General features: G+C 39.7%; 1 protein-coding gene across 2 annotated transcripts; it reads left to right on the plus strand.

The window, feature by feature from the left end:
• The first annotated feature begins 9,593 nt into the window (after positions 1 to 9,593).
• On the plus strand, positions 9,594 to 23,045 carry CHRNB4 (cholinergic receptor nicotinic beta 4 subunit). Of its 2 annotated transcripts, XM_042021818.1 has the most exons (7): positions 9,594 to 9,761; positions 9,863 to 9,915; positions 14,542 to 14,687; positions 16,449 to 16,493; positions 16,619 to 16,728; positions 19,222 to 20,194; positions 22,233 to 23,045. In XM_042021818.1, exons 2-7 carry the CDS (start codon positions 9,870 to 9,872, stop codon positions 22,371 to 22,373), a joined length of 1,461 nt encoding a protein of 486 aa, XP_041877752.1. In that variant the 5' UTR covers positions 9,594 to 9,761; positions 9,863 to 9,869; the 3' UTR covers positions 22,374 to 23,045. The 2 variants fall into 2 exon arrangements, with proteins under 2 accessions (XP_041877752.1, XP_041877753.1); XM_042021819.1 differs by lacking the exon at positions 14,542 to 14,687 and having other exon boundaries at positions 9,595 to 9,915.
• Positions 23,046 to 23,391: the final 346 nt, after the last annotated feature.

The raw sequence follows: 23,391 nt of genomic DNA on the forward strand, positions 1-23,391 counted from the left end.
TCTGAGCAGTTTGTCCCCCTTTCTCAGCCAGTGTAACTGATCTCTGAAGAAGCTGTTTTCCAACACCTTGATTTCCAACCCCGTTCATGTCACAGTCTAAGACTGCTTTATCTCTGTCTTTCAATGACAGCAGCATCAGGGACATCATCTTCTCAAAGTGCAGGGTTAAAGGAACTCAGGTCACCAGGAAGGCTGGGAAGAGGAGTATCCTCCTTTGGACAAATCTCACAGCTCCAATGACAAAGGATTCACCTTTCTCTCAGATGCTCACATTCAGCAGTTCTCTTCAAGTGAAAAATAACTCCTCACTGACAGCTGTTACAAAAATTAATTGCTCTTAGAACTAATTGGAACCTCAACAAAATAGTATTTAGGCAGAAAAGAGTGAGATAAATCATAAGAAGTCAAGACACATCTGTCAGAGACAAGGTAGGGACAGGCAGAAATATCCAGCCTAGCTCTGAGTTTCAAATGAGGGCACATGCTTCAAACCAAGCATCTTCCTGCTCCACTGGTAAGTGGCCACTTAAACCAAAAGAATTTTAAAAAGAGGAATGTGATTATTTTTAAAACTCTGGGAAAGGAAATCAGTGGCAATCAGAGACTAGAAGCAGTTCACCTCAGGGTATCTCCAGTTCAGTGCCTGTAATATTTACAACTTACTCAAAATCAGGCATTTTGATTGGAATTATGACAACACAAAATATTTATTAAAACATCTTCAGCAAGAAAAATCCTTACACAATTAGTTTAGTGTTTATCTGACCTGATCTGTCTGGTTTTGTGCCAGTCCCACTAAATCAATTACTCCTACTGCCTCAAATGGGACTGTAACAAGAATATCACAGACACAGTTCTTAGCCTAGTCAAAACAGGATGGCTTTTGTTCCCTTGCATGCTGGCATGCTTCAGACTGCCATAAATAAGGAGCAGATGGAGTACAGATTGCACTGGGTAGAACTCAAAATAGGTTTTTGGCTATGGAAGACACAGTAGTCTCTGAAGCTTCTCAATAACATATAAGAAATTGTAAGGTTCCAGTTGAATTCTAAAAATACACCACCTTTACTGACAAGCAAATGTATCCCATGTTTATATTTAGCTCATGGCCACATTCAGAGTGACTGCTGTTGAGTTTTATGTGACAACAAGGCCATTATTGTTTTTGACCACACACTGGCATAAACATATCACAAACCCAGTTTGACAGAGATTTTATGGACTGCTAGAGAGGAATCACACAGACATACATAAGTTAATTATACAGGATAAAAAAAAAAAAGCAAACCAGAACATGTAGTAAGCCAGATGCTTTGTTAATCACTTTATGTGTACTACTTAGGAAACAAATAAACGACCCTGTGAGTCAGATCTATTACCTGCTGAATCAAATATTTTGCTACTCAATCAGATACCTCATCTCTTAAAACAGAAACATAGTTTCTTAAACTATAGGCAATATACTGCCTTGTATGTCATATAACATGGTGTCCATCCACTGGGAAAAAACACAGAAGCAATGAGGTGCACATGGAGGGTAAAGATCAGGTCACAGATGCTGCTGGGTAGAGCTCCCCCGGTGAGCTCTGGGTGGCTCAGGGGCACCACGGGCTGGAAATAGAGAGTAGGTGTGCCCCCTTTGGGCACTGCAGCTGCCTGCATGGCATGTTGTGTGCTGAAGGCAGGGCCATGAGCTCAGCCCTGGCAGGTTAAGAACTACAAATAACCACCAAATGTCCATCCATCAGTCTGGGCTGTCACAGGAGTTTGCTGCTGGGGAGGAGGACCCAGCCTGTTATTCAGCATCAGCACCTCACTACCACCAACCCCCAAAATATCAAGCATTTGTGGGGGTTTCCTTGCTTGGAAAAATAAACATTTCCTGAGTTCTCATAAGCACAACTGCCACAAAGGATAATAAACCCCATAAGTGGTTAGAAAACTGAGGCCCTATTAATGATTTCCTTTCAGTCATAACTGATTAAATCCACACAACAGAATCCCAAGACGTTGCTAATGATAGTAGAATCTGTCAGTGTGTGAGACACTATAAGACTTTGTGAATTAAAACCCATTATTGCCCTAAATTATATATAAATTTCTCCCTTTCCTTGGTGATATGCAACATATTTTTTCTTCAGGGCAGTTAGATGATGTCAGCACAAATTACTGCTTTCACACAGTGCAGATGATAGAACCAGAGGCATTAGAGAAACTTACAAAAGCCAAATCTGAGGAGACAGAAAGAAGTGCTTCCTTTGACTTGGAAATAACAAATTCTGCTGTGGTATGATGGGCAAGGCAAAAAAAAAAACAACTTAATTTGGGACATTGATGGAGCTTCAAAAGTTTCACATACTTAAAAATCTAAATTCAATTTGGATTCTTGCTCTAAGTTACCAAAACCCCTCATCAAATAGAAGTGCCTGTCTTTAGATACTCATATCTCTCCATTAAATGTATATTGATGTGTAATTGGATTGTTATCTAGCAAACTAAGGAACTCTATTTTCAGCTTGGAAAAACAATGAATATACAATTAGAGTGTTTTTCTAAATGGTTTCCTATTCCTTTAATTTTTCTTAGTATATCAAAGTTGAAGGAAGGGCAGAGGAAATGCTAGAGGTTACATGACAGGTTCACAAGTTCTATACATGGCAAAGTTTGCAGGCAGTAAAACCCCAACAGGTTGTCAGACATATGACTCTATAAAATTTTTTTGTTACTTGAGATAGAAATACTGAACTTTCAAATTCAAGACCTGGGAATTGCTTTATTACCCTGCATAATATCCCTTTATTACGCTTCCATTACTGCCGTGTGTGCACCAGCAGCCAAGCTCTTGGTTGCCATCTGCTGTTCCTGCTTCTACACGTCTAGCACGGCCAGGCCATGACAAGGAGACTCCCAAGCATTGTTAGGAACAGGCACAGCTGCTGCTTTCACACACAGCCTGGGGCCCGGCTGGTCACATGGAGAGTAATCAATGCCCTCTCAAACCCAAATGCTGAGCACGAGTAGAGAGCCCAGGTTCAGTAGCAGCAGATCCAGTAGACTGGCTATGGATCATTTGGTGACCATGCATTGGTACGAAAGCCTTCCTTCCCAGGGCTGCCGTCCTTTTGCCAGCTCTGTGCTCGCCATCAAGGTGACTGGCAGCACTCCCTGCTGCCATTCGCCCCCGTCCTGTACCTGGCTGTGGACAGAACTAAGAAAGATCCCGCTTAGACTTCCACTTCAGCCCTGCCCCCTGCATCCAACCTGGAGCTCCGTCTCCCAGCTATCTGCTCTGGTATCAGACCTCTGGGTTCCAAGACTCCCAGTGCCTGCTACTTCCCAAGCTAAGACGGTATAAAAGCCCTAAATTTAAAGTATTAATTTTGGAGCCTCTCTCTAGGCAAGAATTAAGGCTGTACCTGCCCCTCCACCTGTGAGACCTTTTCCACCTGTGTTTTCAGTTCCATCCCTCTCTGCAGTGCAGCAGGAACAATCTGACTTGTACCCAAACACTTGTAAATGACCTTGAGGAAAGTCCCTCATATTGAAGATTTTATGCATAGTGCCTTCCCATATTTACAGAATCACATGCCCTGCTAATCTGTCCTGGCCACATTTCTTTACATTTAACATGTTTAATTAATCAGTTTAGAGAGATCAAATTCACTTCATGACAGACAAGCCCAGGATCCATTTCATTTGCTTGTTAAGGAAGCAAAAGCCTCTTTGGTAGTAGAAGTGTGAAAGCCAAAATACTAAATGGCTTCCTTGTGTTTTCATGATTCTTTTTCATTCCCTGCCATCCAAGCCCTCTACAAACATTAGTTAATTCTTTGCAAATCCTTATCTTTGTTTTACACCTGGGGAAAATGAGCAAGGATGGTACTTATCTAAATACAGCCCCAGAGATTCACCGGTAGAGCTGAGAACAAAGCCCATGTATTTGGGCTCTCAGTCTTGTATCCTAAAGCCCTCTTTTTTCAGTGCACTTTTTCATTTTTCTCATTTTGAAAAGTAGCAGTTCCAAATAAAAAGGTTAACCTCAAACAGTACAGTTGTCCTTCACTCTTCTCCTGCTTCTCCATTTGAAGGGATGTGCAGATACAGAAGTTACAATTCCCTCCATCTTGGGTGCAAGAGAAAAACCTTTGGACTGTGCCACAAACAGTTGTGAGTTTATTTATTTTTCTGGCACACAAGTGATCTTAGTAACAGGAGATTAATCCACAAATGCCAATGTCTCATCCTAAAAGCCCAGTGTACAAAAGAACCATTACTACCCTGGCATGGGCCCAACACAGTGAAAGCAAGGAAGGAGGTAGCAGTGGCCAGGTCGGTCTCACTGAAGAGCAATGGTTAGAATTCAAGTAAAACTTTTCACAATTTTGCAGTGAATGTGTTCTGCACCACAGCACTGCTGGGTTTTCCAGATGACCAGGTATGTACTTATCTATTGCTATTAGCATCCTGTAGTATAGAGAGGCATCTTGAGAAGCAAAATCATTTTACTGCCAAAAAAGTGACCCTTCTAATACCAGTCTGTCCAGTACAAAGTTTGCCAACCTCATGGATAAAACTCACATCACCCTACAGTCTGAGCAGGATCTGCAGGTCTGGCCCTGCAACATTAAATTCCAAAAAAGCTTGAAAAGATCACGTTTGATTTATTCATAGCATCTACTTTTGGTAGACAGTAGAGCTTTTCTCATTAGCTTACCAATTACTGCAGAAAACACGGTAGTAAATGGTATTAAAATTTCAATCTGCATAGTTGACTGTGCATTTGCCTTAGCACAGGCTGCTTATTCTTTACTCTTGGGATAATGATGTTTTATTTCACAGCAACGTTATTATATACATTAAAATTTTTGACACCCATGGTAAAAAGCTTTTTGCTGTAGGTTTTCACTACAGGACTTTTCACGTATTTCAGTAGAAAGGTGTAAATACTGAAAAATGCTGGAAATAAATCCTTAGTAACTGACTCTTAGGCTCTGTTTGATAATAAAGAAAGTGATGAGGATTAAAAGGGGAAATTCTACTGGATCTAGAAAACACTGTGAATACTAAAAATTTACAAATAGACCTTTACTTTCCACCAAAACTGGAAACTGCACAACAATTACAGCGATTCGGCAAGTAAAGAAGCACAGTTTCTTAGTCAGAATAATGTAGCAAGACACATAAACTTAAGAAATTGTTTCCTACTCCTGGAATCTACATTTAGAGTTTTTACTTCAGAAAGTAAGAGCACACAAAAATGCTTATGCTGCATATAGAACACACTGGTATTGCCAAGGATGTGCATATACTTAGCCCCTTATTATTAACTTCATACAAAATACAGGCATTGCAAGAAAGGCTACAGCTTCATTTACAATGTTTTCAAAGAATGCATGACTGTTTGCCAGTCATATATTGGGCACTCAACAGGTTTTTGTGCAACAAATCTCAAAGCACATAAGAGGAAGCAAAAGAGACTAATAAAAATATCAGCTCCAAAACAGCATCAGCATGTCCAGCTGCTGCTTCTGCACTGCTTTAGAGAGCTCTCTGGACTCATTACACTTGTGCACTTTGAAGGTTAAAGATGTTGAAGGTAATCACTGACTGTTAGAGGCTTTAATATTATTGTGTAAGTACTCTACAAACACAACACACCTGTAACTCACAAAGCACATGGTGACAACTTCCAAAATTAACCAGAAAACAAAAGCACTGTTTTTCCAGGAGTGATTTGGTCTGCCATCAGGCATATTCCAGAGCAGAAAGGTGGCTTTTCATTTATCCATAGTAATTCATATTTTAACAATGAAAGCTCTCATCCATTGCTACAGAGTCATTACTGTTATTAACATTGTCCCAGTGCTATGAGTGGCAATTCTCTGGAACATTTTGGGGGTTTGGAGCAGATTCTGATGGGATAACATACAGTATCATCATTTGAAACCCTAAAGGAGTGTTATTTACCTGATTTGGTAGCATCCACAGCTGTTTTGCACTGCCATTTGCAAAAGCTTGATGGTGTTTTGCCTTGCCTGAAGACTTATTACAAATTACTTATTACAAAGCTTATTACAAATACCTGTACAAATTGGTTAGAACCCATCTGGGAAGGCGAATCATCTACAGAAATGCTGGAGGAAACAGACTTTATGATATGATTACCCACATAGACACAGTCCATCCCTGTAGAGTAAGCCTCTGGATGAAAACTAGTTCTCCTGTATAAAGCATCTACTAATCCAAAAAAAGCTTACTAAATTCCAAAGCTTTAGATTACAACAGACTAGATGTTCCACATACCCCTGCCCTTCCCATTAATTTCTACTAACAGTTGTGAGCTCATCCAGCTGACAGTTATTGGAACTACAGTGCCACAGTTTTGTTTTGCCTTGCAGATTTTAAATCGGGCTACACTACAGCACTGTAGTGTGAAATGTGAAACTGTGAAATGAAGCTGCAGCAATACAATTTAACCCAGAAACATTAGCACCAGAATGACTGAGGCATCACATGTCTCTAATAGGACTGTTAGTGCACTTGTAAGAAAAAAAATTCCAAGAATGCAAGACGTTAGCTCCAGCACTGCTGTTCTAATGAGCTCATCTAGGTAGTGGTCAGTAGGGAAAACCAGGATTTTACCTGCAGGGCCCTCTGGGTATTTGCAGAAGTTACCTGTAAGAAGTTCCATTTTCAACCAATCAGAAAGCAATGTAAGCCTTGCTGCTGATGACACGAGCCAGGACTTTGGTAGATGTCATTAACTTCATGTCTATAAGGGGCTAGGAAAAAGAAATTGCCATTAGTTGACATTTTCTGTAGCAATTTTCAATCAGAAAGGGACAGCTGTTCTGTTAGTGCAACAGTAAGTCAGTCCTATGTGTTCAGAAACATCATTTCAGCATCACAACTACTGGAAACTAACTGTGCCCTTCCACCCAGAAGCGTTTACTTTTGCAGCAAACTCCCTGTACCAGTACTTGTGTCATTAAGGAAGCTGGCTATACCCCAGGTTACTTCCACTTTGAAAGCTCCAGCATTTCTGACTGGTTCTTTCCTAATGCAGACAGGAGATGGAAATCACCATAATAAATCCACAGAAGGGGACTGCCAGTTTCCCTGGACACTTGAACATCTTGCATTCCTCATGCATCTGAGAGCTCTAATACCCTAAGGCATGCAAAGCATGATAGTACCAGTAACAACCCCCAGCCAGTTCAGTGAATGGCTCTCTGCCATGACATTCCCACGCTTTCACAGTGCATTAACATGCAAATCCACAATATCACATATGCTAATGTCTGCTAAAAAGGCTTTTCATTTCGGGACCTCAGCTTAAAGAACAAATGAAATCCTGCAGCATCACTGTGGGGAAAACAGTTGCAGTGCACAAGTGATGAAGGAAGACCTTGAGTGCTGTGTCACAATGAATGAACACAAGTGGATAGCAAAGGAAGGAATATGAAAACCAGCTGTGGTAATTCCTCCCTCCCACCTCAGCTTCAGCAGGATAACCAGAGCAATCAGTGCATGGTCTGTGACCCTTTGGCTCTGTGAGGGGCCACTGCTTTGATGAAGCAATCCCAGCCTGTTTTGTTATACCCTGAGCTGCTACTCAGCTCTCAAGCACCAAGTAGCACAGATGATACAAGCACAGTGACTTCAGGGGCCATACATCTGTTCCTTCTACAACCACCACAAAAGCACAGAGCCTGAGTTGGCAGATGGAAGATTTGCCTTTGGGGAGAAATAGGTCACATATCAGAAAGTATCAACTGAGAAACAGATGCAGTCTTTCTTCCCCAGCACACTGGTACTTTGCTCAAACACATCCTTATTAACTGAAGGCTCAGCTCTGCGAGAGCAATTCCTTGTACATTATGAGAGACAATCTTGCCCAGCAGGCTCAAGAGTGTAGCAAGGTCTCTGATGTACAAGCCTCTGACAAGGTACACGACAAGCACACTGTCGTGAGAAGCACAAAGTGGAAGGCTCGGAATAAAGACTTTACTTGGGACACACCACCTAGGATTTCTGACCGTTGCAAGGGAACAATTTTCCAAGGTCTCTTTTCTACATGCTGTCGATTAAACATGAGAAAACCAGAGAAATGGTGTTATGTTTTCATGCAGTTGGGCTATTTACAGGTATTCACTAGGACTGCACTGGTATTTTAAGTCAAGTAGATTTCCCCACCGTGACCGGTCTGTTTGTCTTACTGAAACCATTCACAATGCCCCTCAGGTCCCACACTATTTAGAATCATAGAATAATTTCAGTTGGAAGGGACCTTTAAAGGTCATCTAGTCCAACTCAACCCTGCAATGAGCAGGGACATCTTCAACTAGACCAAGTTGCTCAGAGCCCCATCCAATCTGACTGTTTCCTTGGATGGGGCCTCTACCATCTACCACTTCTCTGGGCAACCAGTGTTTCAACATCCTCATTATAAAAATGTTATTCCTTATATCTAGACTGAATCCACCTCTTTTAGTTTGAAAACATTTCCCCTTGTCCTATTAAAACAGCTGTCCTTATCTTTCTTATAAGCCCCTTTAAGTACTCAAAGGCCACAGTAAGGTCTCCCCAGAGCCTTCTCCAGGCTAAACAGTCCCAATTTAAACCAATTCTAGCTAATGGATAGTGAATAAGGGAGAAAAAGGAGTGATGAAAGTGGAAAAAAAGACTGAAAATAACAGGCAGTAACTTGCACAGGTGACCTCTGATACCAGGCTCAACTTACCAATTACAATCTGCAGCAAACCCAGCACATTCATGTTGGTATGTTTAACAGTAAGGCAACAGTGTGCTGCAAAATTTTTTTGAGTACACAGAAGTCATCAACTATCAATTCCACTACACAGTCCACAGAACTTTTTATCATCTGAGACATTTGCATAGCACTAAATACAATAAATGCAGCTCTAAACAAAATTGATTACATGCATATGTAGAAAAGTTTAGAAGTTACAGGGGATCAAAGTTGGTTTGGTTTTTTTTCTATCCATGGACTTCAGCCTGTCCTACAGTGCTTGCAAAGGGCACATAAGATCTTCCCCCTTCCTTCTACACAAATCTTCCCATGGCAAGTCCCAAAACACACGACACTCCACACTCTGCTAAACCCTTCAGCACTAAAAGATGAATTCCATAGAATTTCTCTAATGCTCCTCTGGAGTGTCTTTATCCATCTGCTACTTCACCACAGATTGCTTTAGCTTTCTTTAAAAAATCCTGTCAGATGCTAATGACAACAAATTTTCTGTTCCTCTCTTGGTGCTCCCAAAAATTTTTTGGAGCTCTAGTTTAAAGAGATCACATGTGTGGGCCTTGGAGTGCAAAAGGGTTGGCAGTAGGTAATAAACTTTCTCTCTTGACACAGAAAATAACCCTCTGCTGGGGCTATAATTTACTGACACTAAGAGGTTTTATGGCACAAAGTTATAACCAGCTCTTCCCACACAGCTATTCCCACCCATTGCACTCATTAATCAGAAAGCTTTTTAAATGTTATCTAGTAGCAAGAATTAAGCAGTTGTCTCTCGCACATCATGTCCCTTAGCTTGCTCTTTCATTTCCTCTTTTTCAACATTATCACATTATGTTCCCTCTTCTTATTTGCTTTTCCTCTTTGCAAAGCTCTTTAAACAGCTGCAAAGGGGGAGGGACCACTATGCTCACGAAAATTCCACTTTGCAGAACGCTTCTGTCAGGTCCTACTGTCTGTCTCTTTCCAGGCATTTCATACCTCCAAGATTCAGGTTTGCTTTTACATCTCTTCCCTGTGCATCCCTGAAAACAGAGCCTATTGCCAGCTGTCTAAGCTGAAGAACAGTAATCCACCTCTCCTTGTTACTGCCAGGAGGAAAATGTACTCCCTCGTTCTCTTTGTAGTGGGCTCCTTTTGTCTGAACGGTAAGTGACCTTTTCTTTCACATACAGTTTCAGAACAGTGAGAGCTTTTGGGGGTAGGAGGTAGGACAGTGACATGAGCTCGCAGACAATTTGTAACCATCACCTCAGGAGGTTGCTGACTTTAAGAGGATGTATAAAATTGATTATTTTAGTGTTGTTTTGAGCTTGTTTGATATCAGCAAATGCACTACGATGGATAGGGACAGACAGTTAAGTTGGATATAAAATTACATAACTGTAGGAGATGACAGTGATAATCACTAAATAATATCCCTTTAGATGCTCCCAGGATCATCTGTGATAGGAAAAGCGGATATTGTGCTGAAGGTGAAAAAATGAACCATGACGTGATCCATAAAATAAGACAGATCTCATCCCTCCACCATTATTTGCTCAAGTTCCTATATTTTGCAAAGTTCATACTTCCCAATTTTTTAAATTAGAATGTAAACAGTTTAAATTAAGTTGTCATATGTAAATATATGCTACAAAAAGCAAACGTACTTCAGGAACATTTCCTTCAGTCTGTCAGGATTTCTTGGATATGTTTTAGCCAACATGAACAGCCTGACAGCAGCATGAAATAGTGCATTTACCATGGGAGCTTCTTCCCATGGAGAGGCTCCACTGAAGTGTTCTGAGAGAAACTGGCTGAAATTGAACCAAGACAAGATCACACATTTCCCATTATCACATATTTCCCATTATTATCTCACATTTGTTTTGTTTCTTCAGTCTCTGAAAGGGAACTTTAAAAAACATCTGCTTTGTATCAAAAGAAGAGTGAAGGCCCACTTTAGATTTTTAAATTATACACTTCTAAACTCCTGAGTATTTCCTTTTTTATTTGCATTAATTGCAATGTAAAAATTAAAAGTCTTTAAAATACAATAAATTCACTGCTAGTTCCATTGGAAAAATAAGCATTCCAAATCAGCATGTGTTGTTCTAAAAGGTTATGAAAATCTTTTTGCTTGAGAGTATGTTGAGAATTAACAACATCATGAAGTAAATTCAGAGAAGATAACGGGACTGTTTCATTGCTGCTTCTCATTTGCTCTTTACTAATTACAGATGGGAATTTGGTATGTCACTTATTTGTGAGAGAGTAAAGAACTAAAATGATAACACATGCTCCAATGTTACTTCTAAACAAATACTATTTCAATGCTTATCACAATAACTAAATTAAGGGAAACACAGAAAATATGCCTTATGTTAAATTTTGAAATGTAGACAGTGATAACAGTGGACTTGCCTGTATCTCTCAGCATTGCTCCTTATTCTTTTCTGTGGAAATCACTCTTAACAAATTTGTCATTACACTGAAAACAAACAGCATAAGGCAGCATGTCTAGTTATTTCATTTTATGTATTTAAATTAGACTATGTAAAAAGGAAAGTCTCCACAGGGGAGTGAATGAAATCTGTGGTTTAGTTTCTTCTGCTGTGGAATTGGAAGCATCTTGGTGCAATTTTTTTTTAATGCTTATACTCCCACAGAGAAAACAAACTTACTGAGGAATGTGTACTGCAAGTTATGTGGCAATTGCTCTCTTTTTCAAGGAGCAGATGTGTAGCATGTTCAGTGAAGCTAAAATAATTCCCCCAGCTCAGGATCCACCCCGATGGGCTTTATTTATTACTGCTTTCCATACACAAAAATACTCCACCCCCAAATTAGGACTGCTTGATCATTGTTGTAAAAATCATTTGTCTAAAAGCATCAGTCTACCCTCTGCAACATCTCTGCTATTACTGATTACTGCTATTTGATAAAAAAACAGTTTGTGGGGGAAACTGCTCTTCATTTCTTCCAACTCTGAGAGGAAAAAGAGAAGTTTCAAAGGCCTGGCAACTGACACACAGTGCATGTAAAGATGAAACTGGATGCCTGGTAATTTTGTTCTCATTAGGTGCCATCTGATTTATATGCAGATTGTTAATGGAAAGTAGACTATAAAAATCATACAAGAATCACTCATTTTTCCCCAGTATTTACAGAGATTGGTTTTAACAAGTTTTAAGGCAGTGCAGGGCTGACATCTAGTGGTGTAAGATACAGGCTTCTGAGTGAGGTGACAGAGTGGCCCCTTTGAGCTTTATTTCTGATTATTAAGTTACGAAGGCTGGGATGGAATGGCAGTTTTTTAAAGGATCATCCCTAGTGAAGGAATGCCTTCACTAAGAACAGGTAATAATTTCTCAAAGCGATTCATTGTTGAATAAATACTTTTTATAATTAAAGTCATGGCTTGTCATTAATCTGCATAAAGTTTATAAAAGCACTTGGAACTCTGAGCTGTTCTCATCAGACATGCAGACCCCACAGTATGTTTCGATTTGCAGACCAGACGACTGTGATTGCTAAACATGGGTTTCAGAGTAAAAACTAATTACAAATCCAGAATTAGCTTTCTGCAAATATTCTGCAGTTCCAACTTCTTACTCCCTGTTTAGCAAATACTCTCTGTGCTGGAATATTCACAGACAAAGGTAGCAGCGCAGTGAAAATATAGTTAACAATTCAAACAAGAACTTACCATCTTTGCTAACAGCATTCAGTGACCACTAAATGAAACAAACCAACTGACAATTTATTTATATTAGAATTATAGCCATCTTATATATGCAACAGTGGGAATGTCTACTAAAAAAATACTACAAACAAACCCAACAGAAAACTCCACCAAACCACATAATAAAATAACTTCAACCAGGGTTCTCTCTTTAACTACCACAGGACTTCTAACCTATCCTTATAACCACAAAAAGATTCATTCCTAGAATGTGGCCCACTTCACAGTATCAAATTTAGCTTTTCCTTGATTGCTATACACAAAAAACCACCCCAGAATCTGAAGCTTAGCAAGACTCAGCACAGCTCTGGCTTGATAAGCTTTTGATTAGGCACCTTGCATTGAGAACAATAAATATCACACGGTATAGGGCTTTTATAATGACTTGCAGGGAGGTATAAAGCAAGTGTGAATCTAAAAACACACTGACCCAACAAACACAGATACATTCATCCTAATTTGTTTTCCCAAATGCCTTGGAAAGTATTTGAAAAGCCTATTCTGAAGAACAATGTTATATTCAGTAATTGTGAAAAAAATTGGGCTACCAGGCCACAGCACATCCTGGTCTTACAAGAATTAAATCAGGCCTGGTGTTTACCTCAACCTTTCCACAGAGCTTGAGTAAAAGTTGTTCTTAGATGTGAAATCTCTGTTTGATAATCTTTCCTCTTACCTCACTCCACTTTCTCACTGGATCAGAAACAAGAAGGTCTTAGGGTAATTTTTTAACCTGAGCTGGATTCAGAAGAATTTCAGGTTTCAAGAGAGACTTGTTCAGCCTAGCAGCTTACAGCCCAGTTCACAAGGAAACTTGGCACCTTCCACAAACTTTGGCTGCTTATTTGATCCTGGCCTTTTGATGTCTGCCTTTCCCCAGATTTCATACATATGCTACAACATAAAAAAACCCCAGAATAAATTAATGCACCACAAATTTAAAATACTTGCATGGCCAATGTTTTTTTACTGTGTGGAACTGCTCTGGGAAGTAATGAAGCAAGTATGCTGTAAGGACACTACCCTCATTTCTGCAATATCTAGAGTTGAATTAGGTGAGCTGAATTAGGTGACCTTTTCTACAGAAGAATCATTCTATCAATTGCATTGGAACCTGCTTTCACTAACACTGTAATTTCATCAGCATCACAACACAGAACTGCCCGACACACAGCACAATGTCTCTGGGTCAGTTCTGTTGGCAGGATGTTACCGGGACCTTGCTCATCAGTATTATCAGGTGGTCAATAGTGGTTTGAAAAGTCCACTGGGATGACTTTAAAAAGCACACAAAGAACATGAGAACAGAATGAACTACCCTGGGGTTGTGCCAGAAGCTGTTCTGCTCCATGGGGAACGATCAGGCTTGTTTGATAGTAACCTGTAGATACTATATTTTGTAGTCACTGGACTCCAGCTTTGGCAATCAAAGATTTACAGTATTTGTGCTAGGCCACAAATCAGGTTTTACTTCCACATAAAATAAGGCTAACATACTGCCTTAGGTTTTCAAATTTTGAAACAGAAACATCACTAGCTACCAGAGAGTCCTCAGTCATTAAAAAATCCTTTATGACTCCTACAGCTTATCCCCTGGTTTTCTCTACGTAAATCAGAGTCTTTAAAGTTGTATGTGTACCTGCAACTCTTTCTCCTACGGCACTAAAGAGAGAAGTCACAGCTGGACCCCCTGCCTTTGGATCATAGAATAATTCTTCGCTTGCTATTAAGAGGGTGGTTTGCTCCCATTTTCTGAGTGTAATCCCAAAAGTATCTATAAATTTTAGTTTCACATTTTATTGCAAAAAACCCCCAAAGGGTTCTGATTGATCTGCTTTCATCTGTGCTCTGTGAAAGACAGTCAACTTCAGCAGAGCAGATATTGGTGCAAGCAGCATATCCTCCTGTTCACACAAGCCTACAGTCTTTAGAAAATCAAAAGCTGTCATTATTTCCCAAAGATGATCTGATGCACAGATATTCTGTGATCCCTACACCATGTCACTTTAGTCTCCCTTCCATAATCCTGTTTTGTGATGCTTTACAGGAAGCATGGCAGCAGATGCTGAAGAAAAACTAATGAACCACCTACTGAGTCCTGACAGATATAATAAGTTAATTCGACCAGCTGTCAACTCCTCCCAGCTGGTATCTATAGAACTGCAGGTTTCCCTGGCACAGCTCATCAGTGTGGTAAGTTAAAATTAGGCTATGCCTTTAAATTCAATACTACCTGCACAGCACTCTAAGTAAAAGTGATATTAGTATTGCTACATCTCTGTTCGTTTCTCATTTGTGTAATACTATTAATAGGCAGAGCCCATACATGCAATTTACTGGTTTTATACCTCACAATGGAGCTACAACAGGGAAATCAGTCTATGCCTAAGCATTGAAGGACAGGACCATATCTTCATCCGTTAAAATTCCATCTAGCTAAAATTCAAAATCATTCCACTGATTTCAGTACAGCTACTCTAACTTACCCCAGGTCAGGACCTATCCTGGACTGTGCAGACCAGCAATGTGCACTCCATCCACCATCAGTGGAATGCTAATCCATTTTCTTCTGACGTGGTTCAATGGCCTGAAAATAAGCTACAAAGCCAGATTCAAATCACATGAAATATCAGGCATATCAACAAAGAACAGTGGAATGTTGTAAATTAGTTCTGGCTGGAATAGGTTAACATGGTTAAAACAATCCTCATGTAAGCAACTCCTCATATTCAATAAAATTATTTCAATGGGTCTGAAAGACATTTTCACCCACAAGATTAGCATATGTTTGACAGTTATTCCAAGGTATAAACACATCATTGCTAGGAGAGGTTAACAACGGCAATGGGAACGAGAGCCAGCACGTAAGCAGGAATAATTTTCTCCACTGGGGCTTTCAAGTCTCTCCCTGGATGACAAAGAAGATACAGATGACTGCCTCCCTGTCAGATTTTGTGTAAGGGCTAGTGACTGGACTGCTGCAAACTTTTAGAGACATAAAGAATTTATGTTCTGAAATTCAAGAGGAAATGAGAGAGACTCTGATGGAATGAAAGGGAAACTGTACAAACAGTTGAGGTTTCATACACACATGCAGACTGGATATAATATATATAGATACACATGGATGTATATACATATACATACAGGATTTAATGCCATGTATACCAGATGACTCGAGTTCAAGTGCTCTCTCTCTCCTGGGGAACTCCACCTGGACACAGACATGCCTCCCTACGTCCTGCACTACCACCACGAGCACAGTGTCCCCCCCAGACTGCAGATTCTGGGCATAAAAAGGGAGACGTCTTGCCCTAGAGGCCCCAGTGATCAACAACCTAGAAAAGGTAGATGAATGGGCAGGGATTGAGAATAGCACAGCTCAGCCCCTATCCCTCTATAGCCTCACTCTTCAAGCAGAACACAAAATTAGGCCTCTTGTAGGCTCTAACAATCTTAAGCATCTTCAGGATCAGAGAATTAACTCATTTTCCCGCAGAAATAATACTGACAGATCTTCTGCAGGGAGGTTTCTCTTCTGGACTGCTGTCCAGAGACAGTAGTTCATGAAGCAGAGCCTGCCAGCTGAAAGATTACATGGCAAACCTTACACCAACCTGACACAACCTCCTCTAGGCCTCCTTAATGGTCAAATGTCCCTTCTGTTTCAAATCAAAGGTGGAGAAGTGGGGTGGGGGGAGGAAATCAAGCTTGGCAAGAATCATACTCACTCTTCCCATAACTGTTCTTATTAAAAGGCATTAGGAATTCTACATTTATGGGATTACTATTTATCATCAGTATGTGTACAAGACTGGCCATCTTCCTCAGAGAAATGTCTGTCTTGAACTACACTAGACAAAATCATGTTCAAAAACCCACTGAATAAGTCTTATTACTGCAATAAAGTAAAACATTTTAGAGGCCAATTTTTGTCTCTGTTTTTCCCTGCAGAATGAACGGGAGCAGATCATGACTACAAACGTCTGGCTGAACCAGGTAACAAACCCACAGAGAAACGGCTCTCGCAAACCACAAATGCGACTGCTTTCACTCCATCAAATGATTGTTTTGTTAGTGCTGGTCAGGACACTCCCATCACTACTGTACAATTCTTCTCTTAGGAGTGGATTGATTATCGGCTGGCTTGGAAGCCCTCTGACTATGAAGGAATAAATAAGCTGAGAATACCTGCAAAACACATCTGGTTGCCAGACATTGTGCTTTACAATAAGTAAGTAAAATGGGTATAGTTTATGCAGACAATGAACAAAATTTTAACCAAGGTACAAGCATCAGAAACAATGAAGTAGGTCTGGTAAAATTTTAAAACTGAATTTTGTATCTTTTAGATAGTTTCAAGTGTATCTGACTGGGCTACTGGGCTCAAAGATAGTTTTAGTAAAATCAGTGCTCTGGTTAAAGAAATTCTGGTAGAGCTGGAAGATGTCTGCAGTGTGAATGGTTACAGCAGAGGATCCATGACAAGGCTCACAACTGAGACAGATTTATATGAAAATAGACTGTATGGAAAGAATGGATTGTAGGTATAACTGCAGTTGCAAGAAGACATCTGGAATCCTATCAGACATCTTAGGGTCTGAGATAAGAGTTTTGTCTCCTTCTTTCCCCACTCCTTTTTCTACCACAGACCCCAGGACATAAATCTGTTACAAAGTTCACACATACCATAACTCCAAGAGTTCATGTTCATGCAGAAAGCCAAATTATATTCTATTTTCATAAAGCATTGAAAAAATCCATTATATGAATACATAATAAATCTGTCAACACTTGACCACGTTGCTTTATAGTACTGAGAAAAATAAACTTGACGACAGATCACACCTCAGTTCCTCTTTCAAACAAATAAATGCTAACTGACAATTTTGTTTCGCTTTGGTTTAAGTCTCTGGCAAAACCTTGAAGTGGATGATAAACAGGGTTCTTTTGAAAAATTATCAAAATTTATACTTTTATGATACTTTGAAAACCAATGAATTCATGAACACATGATGATTTATGAACATACACAGATGGGAAGCTCAGGAAGTTTATATATAACTGAGTTAAGTCCTTGGAATCATACTACTGGAAATCAGATTTGATGCACCTTTAAAACTAGTGTATTAGTCACAAAATAATTCAGTCAGTGGATTAGGATGTACTCTGCCTGCTCTAAGCTTGTTCTGGTAAATTGTGCCTCTGCCCTCTGCTTCTTTTTGCTACTGGCCAAGTAATACCATTTAATGGTTTGTAAGAACAGAAATAGTTTCAAAAGGTTTCTTAAATGCACAGGAACAAGCCCCACTGTGTTGATTTCTATGTTAGTACAAAGCTTCAATTAAATTTTAGCTAAAGGACAGCTCCATGTAATTTACTGCTGCTGGAGCAGAGTTTCACAGGCATCAGTCAGTTCAAGCTGCTCAGGAAAACACAAAGCAGATCCCCACGTGCACAGCTCTGTCTGTGGTCTGTGCAGAGGGCTCTGAGACTGCAGCCCAGCCTTTTCCCACAACTGAGACAGGGCAGCCAGCACTAGAACCCACATATTCCCAGCCCAGGAGTCTGCCCAGCACATGGTATTGCACGATGGCAAAGCTAACTCAGGGAGCACAGATATGTGAGAACTAAGATACAATTAATTTCTAAAAAAAATAGCTGTTTTATTGACAATGAACTAACAACCCCTATTAGTGGATGTAGCCACTCACTTCTCCATCTGGTTGTTTCACTGTCTGCATGAATTAGCTCCAAAGATCTCATCTCAGTGCCAGGGACTCATTGCTTCACCCAGGTGAGCCCTTTCTAGAGCCAAACCTAACTGATTCAGGCACATGTGCCAAGCTTTAGATATTTGTAGCATTTCCCTGCTTAGAAAACAAAAATCACCCTTAGCACTGAAATAACTATTTTCCACTACGTCTTGTCAACAAACAAGAATACTACCTCAGGATACTTACTGGCTTAAACAGCCCCACCTTGTTTGACCAGAATATTGAGCAGGAGAAGATACTATTGACTGATAATGATCTTCTCCCTGAGTTAAAGGGCCCATCACAATGTAGAAGACTCTCTTGGTGGAAGCTCAGCAGTTGGAAGAGATACAAAGCCAAGATTATTTGTGGGCACTAAGAATGCTGTGGCTTGTCTGTTCTGGTTTTGTAATAAGTAAACATTAACTGGAGTGATGCAATAAATTATAACCAATATAATTACATTTCCTCTGCCTACACTCTCCCTGCATTTCTAACTAATGCTGCTCATCCTTATTTCCTTGTCCAAGTCATCTAGGAGTGTTGCTCTGTGCTCTTAGCAGTGGCTGTGTTCCAGATCAAAGGTACCTCCATTTTCACATGGGATGATCTCACTCTTGCTCAGCCTTCAGAGATGTAGTAAGCTTTAATTACTTGAGCAAACAGTTACAAAACACATTGATGAAACAGAGGTGTGTATTTGGTTTTTAATAATAATTTTATAAATTTTTTTCTCTAAGTATTGGACCAAAAATCAACTCTCTGACTGGGAGAAATGCATACATTGATCTCCCTATCAAGTCATAGTTCTCTACAACATGGATTTCAAAACAAAAATATTACTAAACTTTGATTCTTGGACCAACTGAGGCCCACAAGACCAAGAATATCAAACCTTTTCTGTTTTCAACTGTATTTTTCCTCCTAATATTTTATCACCTTCTCTCCCTTCTCTTCTCTCCTCTCCTTAGTGCGGATGGCACATACGAAGTCTCACTGTACACAAATGCCATTGTAAAGAACAATGGAAGCATTCGCTGGTTGCCACCAGCCATTTACAAGAGTGCCTGCAAGATTGAGGTGAAGCATTTCCCATTTGACCAACAAAACTGCACACTGAAGTTCCGATCCTGGACATATGACCACACAGAAATTGATATGGTGCTTAAGACTTCCATGGCAAGCATGGACGACTTCACGCCAAGTGGAGAGTGGGACATTGTAGCACTCCCAGGAAGAAGGACTGTAAATCCTCTGGACCCCAATTATGTTGATGTGACATACGATTTCATTATTAAAAGGAAACCACTTTTTTATACCATTAATCTTATCATTCCCTGTGTGCTAATTACATCCTTAGCCATCCTGGTATTCTACTTGCCTTCAGACTGTGGTGAAAAAATGACCTTATGCATATCTGTGTTGCTTGCCTTGACTGTGTTCTTGCTGCTGATCTCCAAAATTGTCCCTCCAACATCTCTAGATGTTCCACTGATTGGGAAGTATCTCATGTTTACAATGGTGCTGGTGACCTTCTCAATAGTTACCAGTGTCTGTGTGCTCAATGTCCACCACAGATCTCCAAGTACTCACACTATGCCCCCCTGGGTAAAGCTGGTTTTCCTTGAAAGACTCCCAGCCTATCTGTTCATGAAGCGCCCAGAAAATAATTCTCCCCGGCAGAAGCCGTGCAACTGCAAAAAGACAAAAGCAGAGAATCCTTGTATGGAGCCCTCTGACTTCTACAAGAACTCTACCTATTTTTTGAATACAGCCTCTGCCAAAAGATATGATATGAAAGTCTCTGAGACACTTGACAATGTCAGCAGTCATCGAGATTTTAGGTTAAGAACAGGTGCGAAATTTTCTCCGGAAGTGCAAGAAGCAATTGATGGAGTCAGTTTTATAGCAGAGCACATGAAAAGCGATGACAACGACCAGAGTGTAAGTAAAACTGAGAAATCCCTGTCCTTCCAAACTTCATCTCCTGCCCTCCTCTGTAACATGCTATTCCTCAGAAAGCATATTTGACCTATTGTCAAATTTTAGAGAGATTCTAGGTATAGCTCATAAGAGGAAATAATTTATGCCATTAAAAGAACTTAATGAACAGCAATTTGGTAACTGCAAACACTCACCTGATAAATAACATGGCTATTTCTACAAAAGGAGTTTGCTGATTGTCCAGTAAGTCATGAAACACTCTAAAAAGCTTTGTTGTCACATTCAAGTGGTGATTGCCAGGGGAAGAAAACAATATTCAGTTCCAGGTTAGAAATAGAATATTTTTCACCACTGTGAATCAGTAAGACTGTGATTCGACCCATGGCCAGGCCAAGTTAACCAGAAACAATGTACCTGCAGCTCAAGCATTTATTTACCTAACTGAGCACAACAGAAGAATTTAGTAAAATTGGTAGAAGGCCTTTGCAGACAGCCTTTCTGGGCTAAGACAACTGTCTGTATATGGCAAACACGATGGGTAGGATTAAAAACCTCAGCAGAGCTGACACTTCTTTCATTTGAGTTAAACCAGATTAATTACTGGTTAGGAGAAGTACTTTATTTAAGCAGTGCTGCTGCTGCTCTATTCCCCCACCCTACTCACAGGCCACTAGCTAGCACAATTGAGCTGATATAAACACTCTGTGAATAATGCTTGGAAAACTCAGGGGTTTTTTTTAGACAAGCACTCACGGTTGGGAAAAATCATCCTCATACCTACCATTGTCCCCTCTCTAACCCACACCCCAGTGAGACTCCAGGTTCTCAATTCCTGTTGTGCTTCCCCTCCCTCAGCCAAGCAGATTAAATAAAGTCTGGTTTCTGATCTTGCAGAAGTCCCTAGAGGAGCATGCTGCTGAGTAGTTCATGTTTTCTATTAACTGAAATTACTGTCAATATAAATAAAGAAGTTCAGCTATTAACATTAGACATGAGCTTGTAAACACTGAAGCTGACTGAACAGAAGCCGACTTCATAGTGTAGGAAAAGGTCTTCTAATAGCTCAGAAATTCTTGCAGGAATGTGTTGCACACTAAATGATCTACAAAGCTTTAACTTGATAGTAAGAACAACTTTCAAGAGCATTTTATATATTTAAAATCCACTTAATGCTTTTCACATAGGGTCCTCTGATATTTTACATAATTTTTCTAGATTCATAACTTTATTCTCTGCTTCCTTCCCTCATCACAATGGTCTGATAACAACTGCTCATGTACATTTATATGGTCTGGCTGCAGAAGTATTCAATTCCCATTAGCAGTGGTGGGAATTAAAAGTGTGCACTGAAGGAAAAATATGTAATATTCTAATATCAGACATGATTCAACTGACAAGGATGATAAAGTCACTGATGTGAGGACATCCCATCTGTAACTAGAATCAATGAGAGAGGAAAAATTATTCCTGAGATGCAAATGAAAATTGATATATTTCCCCTTTACAATAATAGCCCAATTAGTCACTTCAGTCTGAGACAGAATCTAAGGCCATGACTTTTACAGACAACATATGCAAGGCAAAAAGGGATTTTAATAAAAGCAATAGTATTAATATGCATTAAACCCCATGAATAAGATGACTGCTGATAAGAAAAGAACTCTGAAGATAACCTTAACAGCAGTAAACACCATCTATTTTTGCTCACTGAGATTAATAGCATTTACAAACTAAAATTAAAGAAAAATAATTCCCTAATTGGATTATACTGTGGGTCCTTTGGGGCTGGCACCACACCAGGCAGCCACACTCAGTATCTGATGTATCCAAGAATGCTAAAAAAGATTTACTGTATTTTTCTCCACTGCTCAGAAGGGTTGTAGGAAAAAAATCCCTTACCAAGCCTAAAGTCAGTTTATTCCCTGAACCTTGAGATTTGTTTCCTTTTATTTCCATAAACAGAAACTCAGCACTAGCATGAGGAAGACCAAAAGAATATGACAAATTGCTAATATCTTTAATTGGCTTTTTCTTCCAGGTCATTGAAGATTGGAAGTATGTTGCCATGGTAGTGGACAGGCTGTTTCTCTGGATATTTGTCCTTGTTTGTGTCCTGGGGACTGTTGGATTATTTCTGCAACCACTTTTTCAAAACCATACTGCTGCCATAAACCCTTAGTTGTTATTTAAAACTGTCAATACTTACACAGATATTTGGTCTCATTCTGCTCTCAGTTCCCCTCTGTTAAATCCACAGAGGTGCCAAGTGAGTTGCACTTACATCCCTTAGAGTACAGAAAAGGAAAATAGAACTTGACCTACTGGGATAGGAAAAAAAAGCAAAACAAACACAAAACTATTTTTTTTCCAGTGAGTCTAGTACTTCTGGTGATATCTTGCCCTTTTTTCAATTATTTGAAGTCTGAACACTACAGTGAAAGATTTTTACTGTACAAGGTGTCATCCTGGCATAATCATCATCCTATTATTATTATTATTATTATTATTATTATTATTAATTTTACATATATTGCCTTAGGAAGAATATTTTCTTTCCTTAGAATACTACAATTTCCCTATTACACAGTAAGTACTGCTGTGAAATTTATTTCCTTCAAATGCATCAAAACTATTTGTGTCTGATTTATAAAGAGCTTTGCAAGTGGGTTTGATACTTAAATCCAAACTGAGAAACAGAAACACTTCTGAGGTAACCTCTGAAAGGTTTGTCACCTCACCATCTCTGGTAGCTGATGGATCAACAAAGGCCAAATTAATGTATGATAACCAAACATGTATATAATACTCTGTTTGATGATGAAATATAAATAAAACATTAAATTTTCCTTTATATAGATTTAGTCCTCACATTTCCTGCAAGTTTAACAGCTCATGTAGTTGGGGCACAAACACACTTTAATGAGTCTAAGGCTAAGAGTACAGGAAAGCAGTGGGAGAAGACAACGGTGAAAGGCAGCAAGAATGAGAAGACACCTGAGAACACACAGATCTGCATGTTTTTCTGGGGAGATTTTAATGTGGATTTAAGTATAACCCACAACAAATCAGCTAGGGAAGCACTTAGAGTCTTAAAGTCTTTGGCAAAGGACAGATTGAGGCCCTAGACCTCTGTCACAGGACAATCCCACCACAGTTTGTTCCACATAACCTGCAAAAAGAGAAGTGGGCCCCTGGCA

This window comes from Corvus kubaryi, unplaced genomic scaffold (assembly GCF_017639235.1).
Source record: "Corvus kubaryi isolate FWS band 111438036 unplaced genomic scaffold, C.kubaryi_AGA036_p1.0 37172, whole genome shotgun sequence".
Classification (NCBI taxonomy): domain Eukaryota; kingdom Metazoa; phylum Chordata; class Aves; order Passeriformes; family Corvidae; genus Corvus; species Corvus kubaryi.

Excerpts from the sequence above, each read along its gene's own strand:
- CHRNB4 (XM_042021818.1), top strand. The coding sequence starts at position 9,870 with ATGTACTCCCTCGTTCTCTTTGTAGTGGGCTCCTTTTGTCTGAACG. Across the intron at positions 14,688-16,448 it reads TGGCACAGCTCATCAGTGTG|AATGAACGGGAGCAGATCAT; the intron begins GTAAGTTAAAAT and ends TTTTCCCTGCAG. Across the intron at positions 20,195-22,232 it reads GCGATGACAACGACCAGAGT|GTCATTGAAGATTGGAAGTA; the intron begins GTAAGTAAAACT and ends TTTTTCTTCCAG.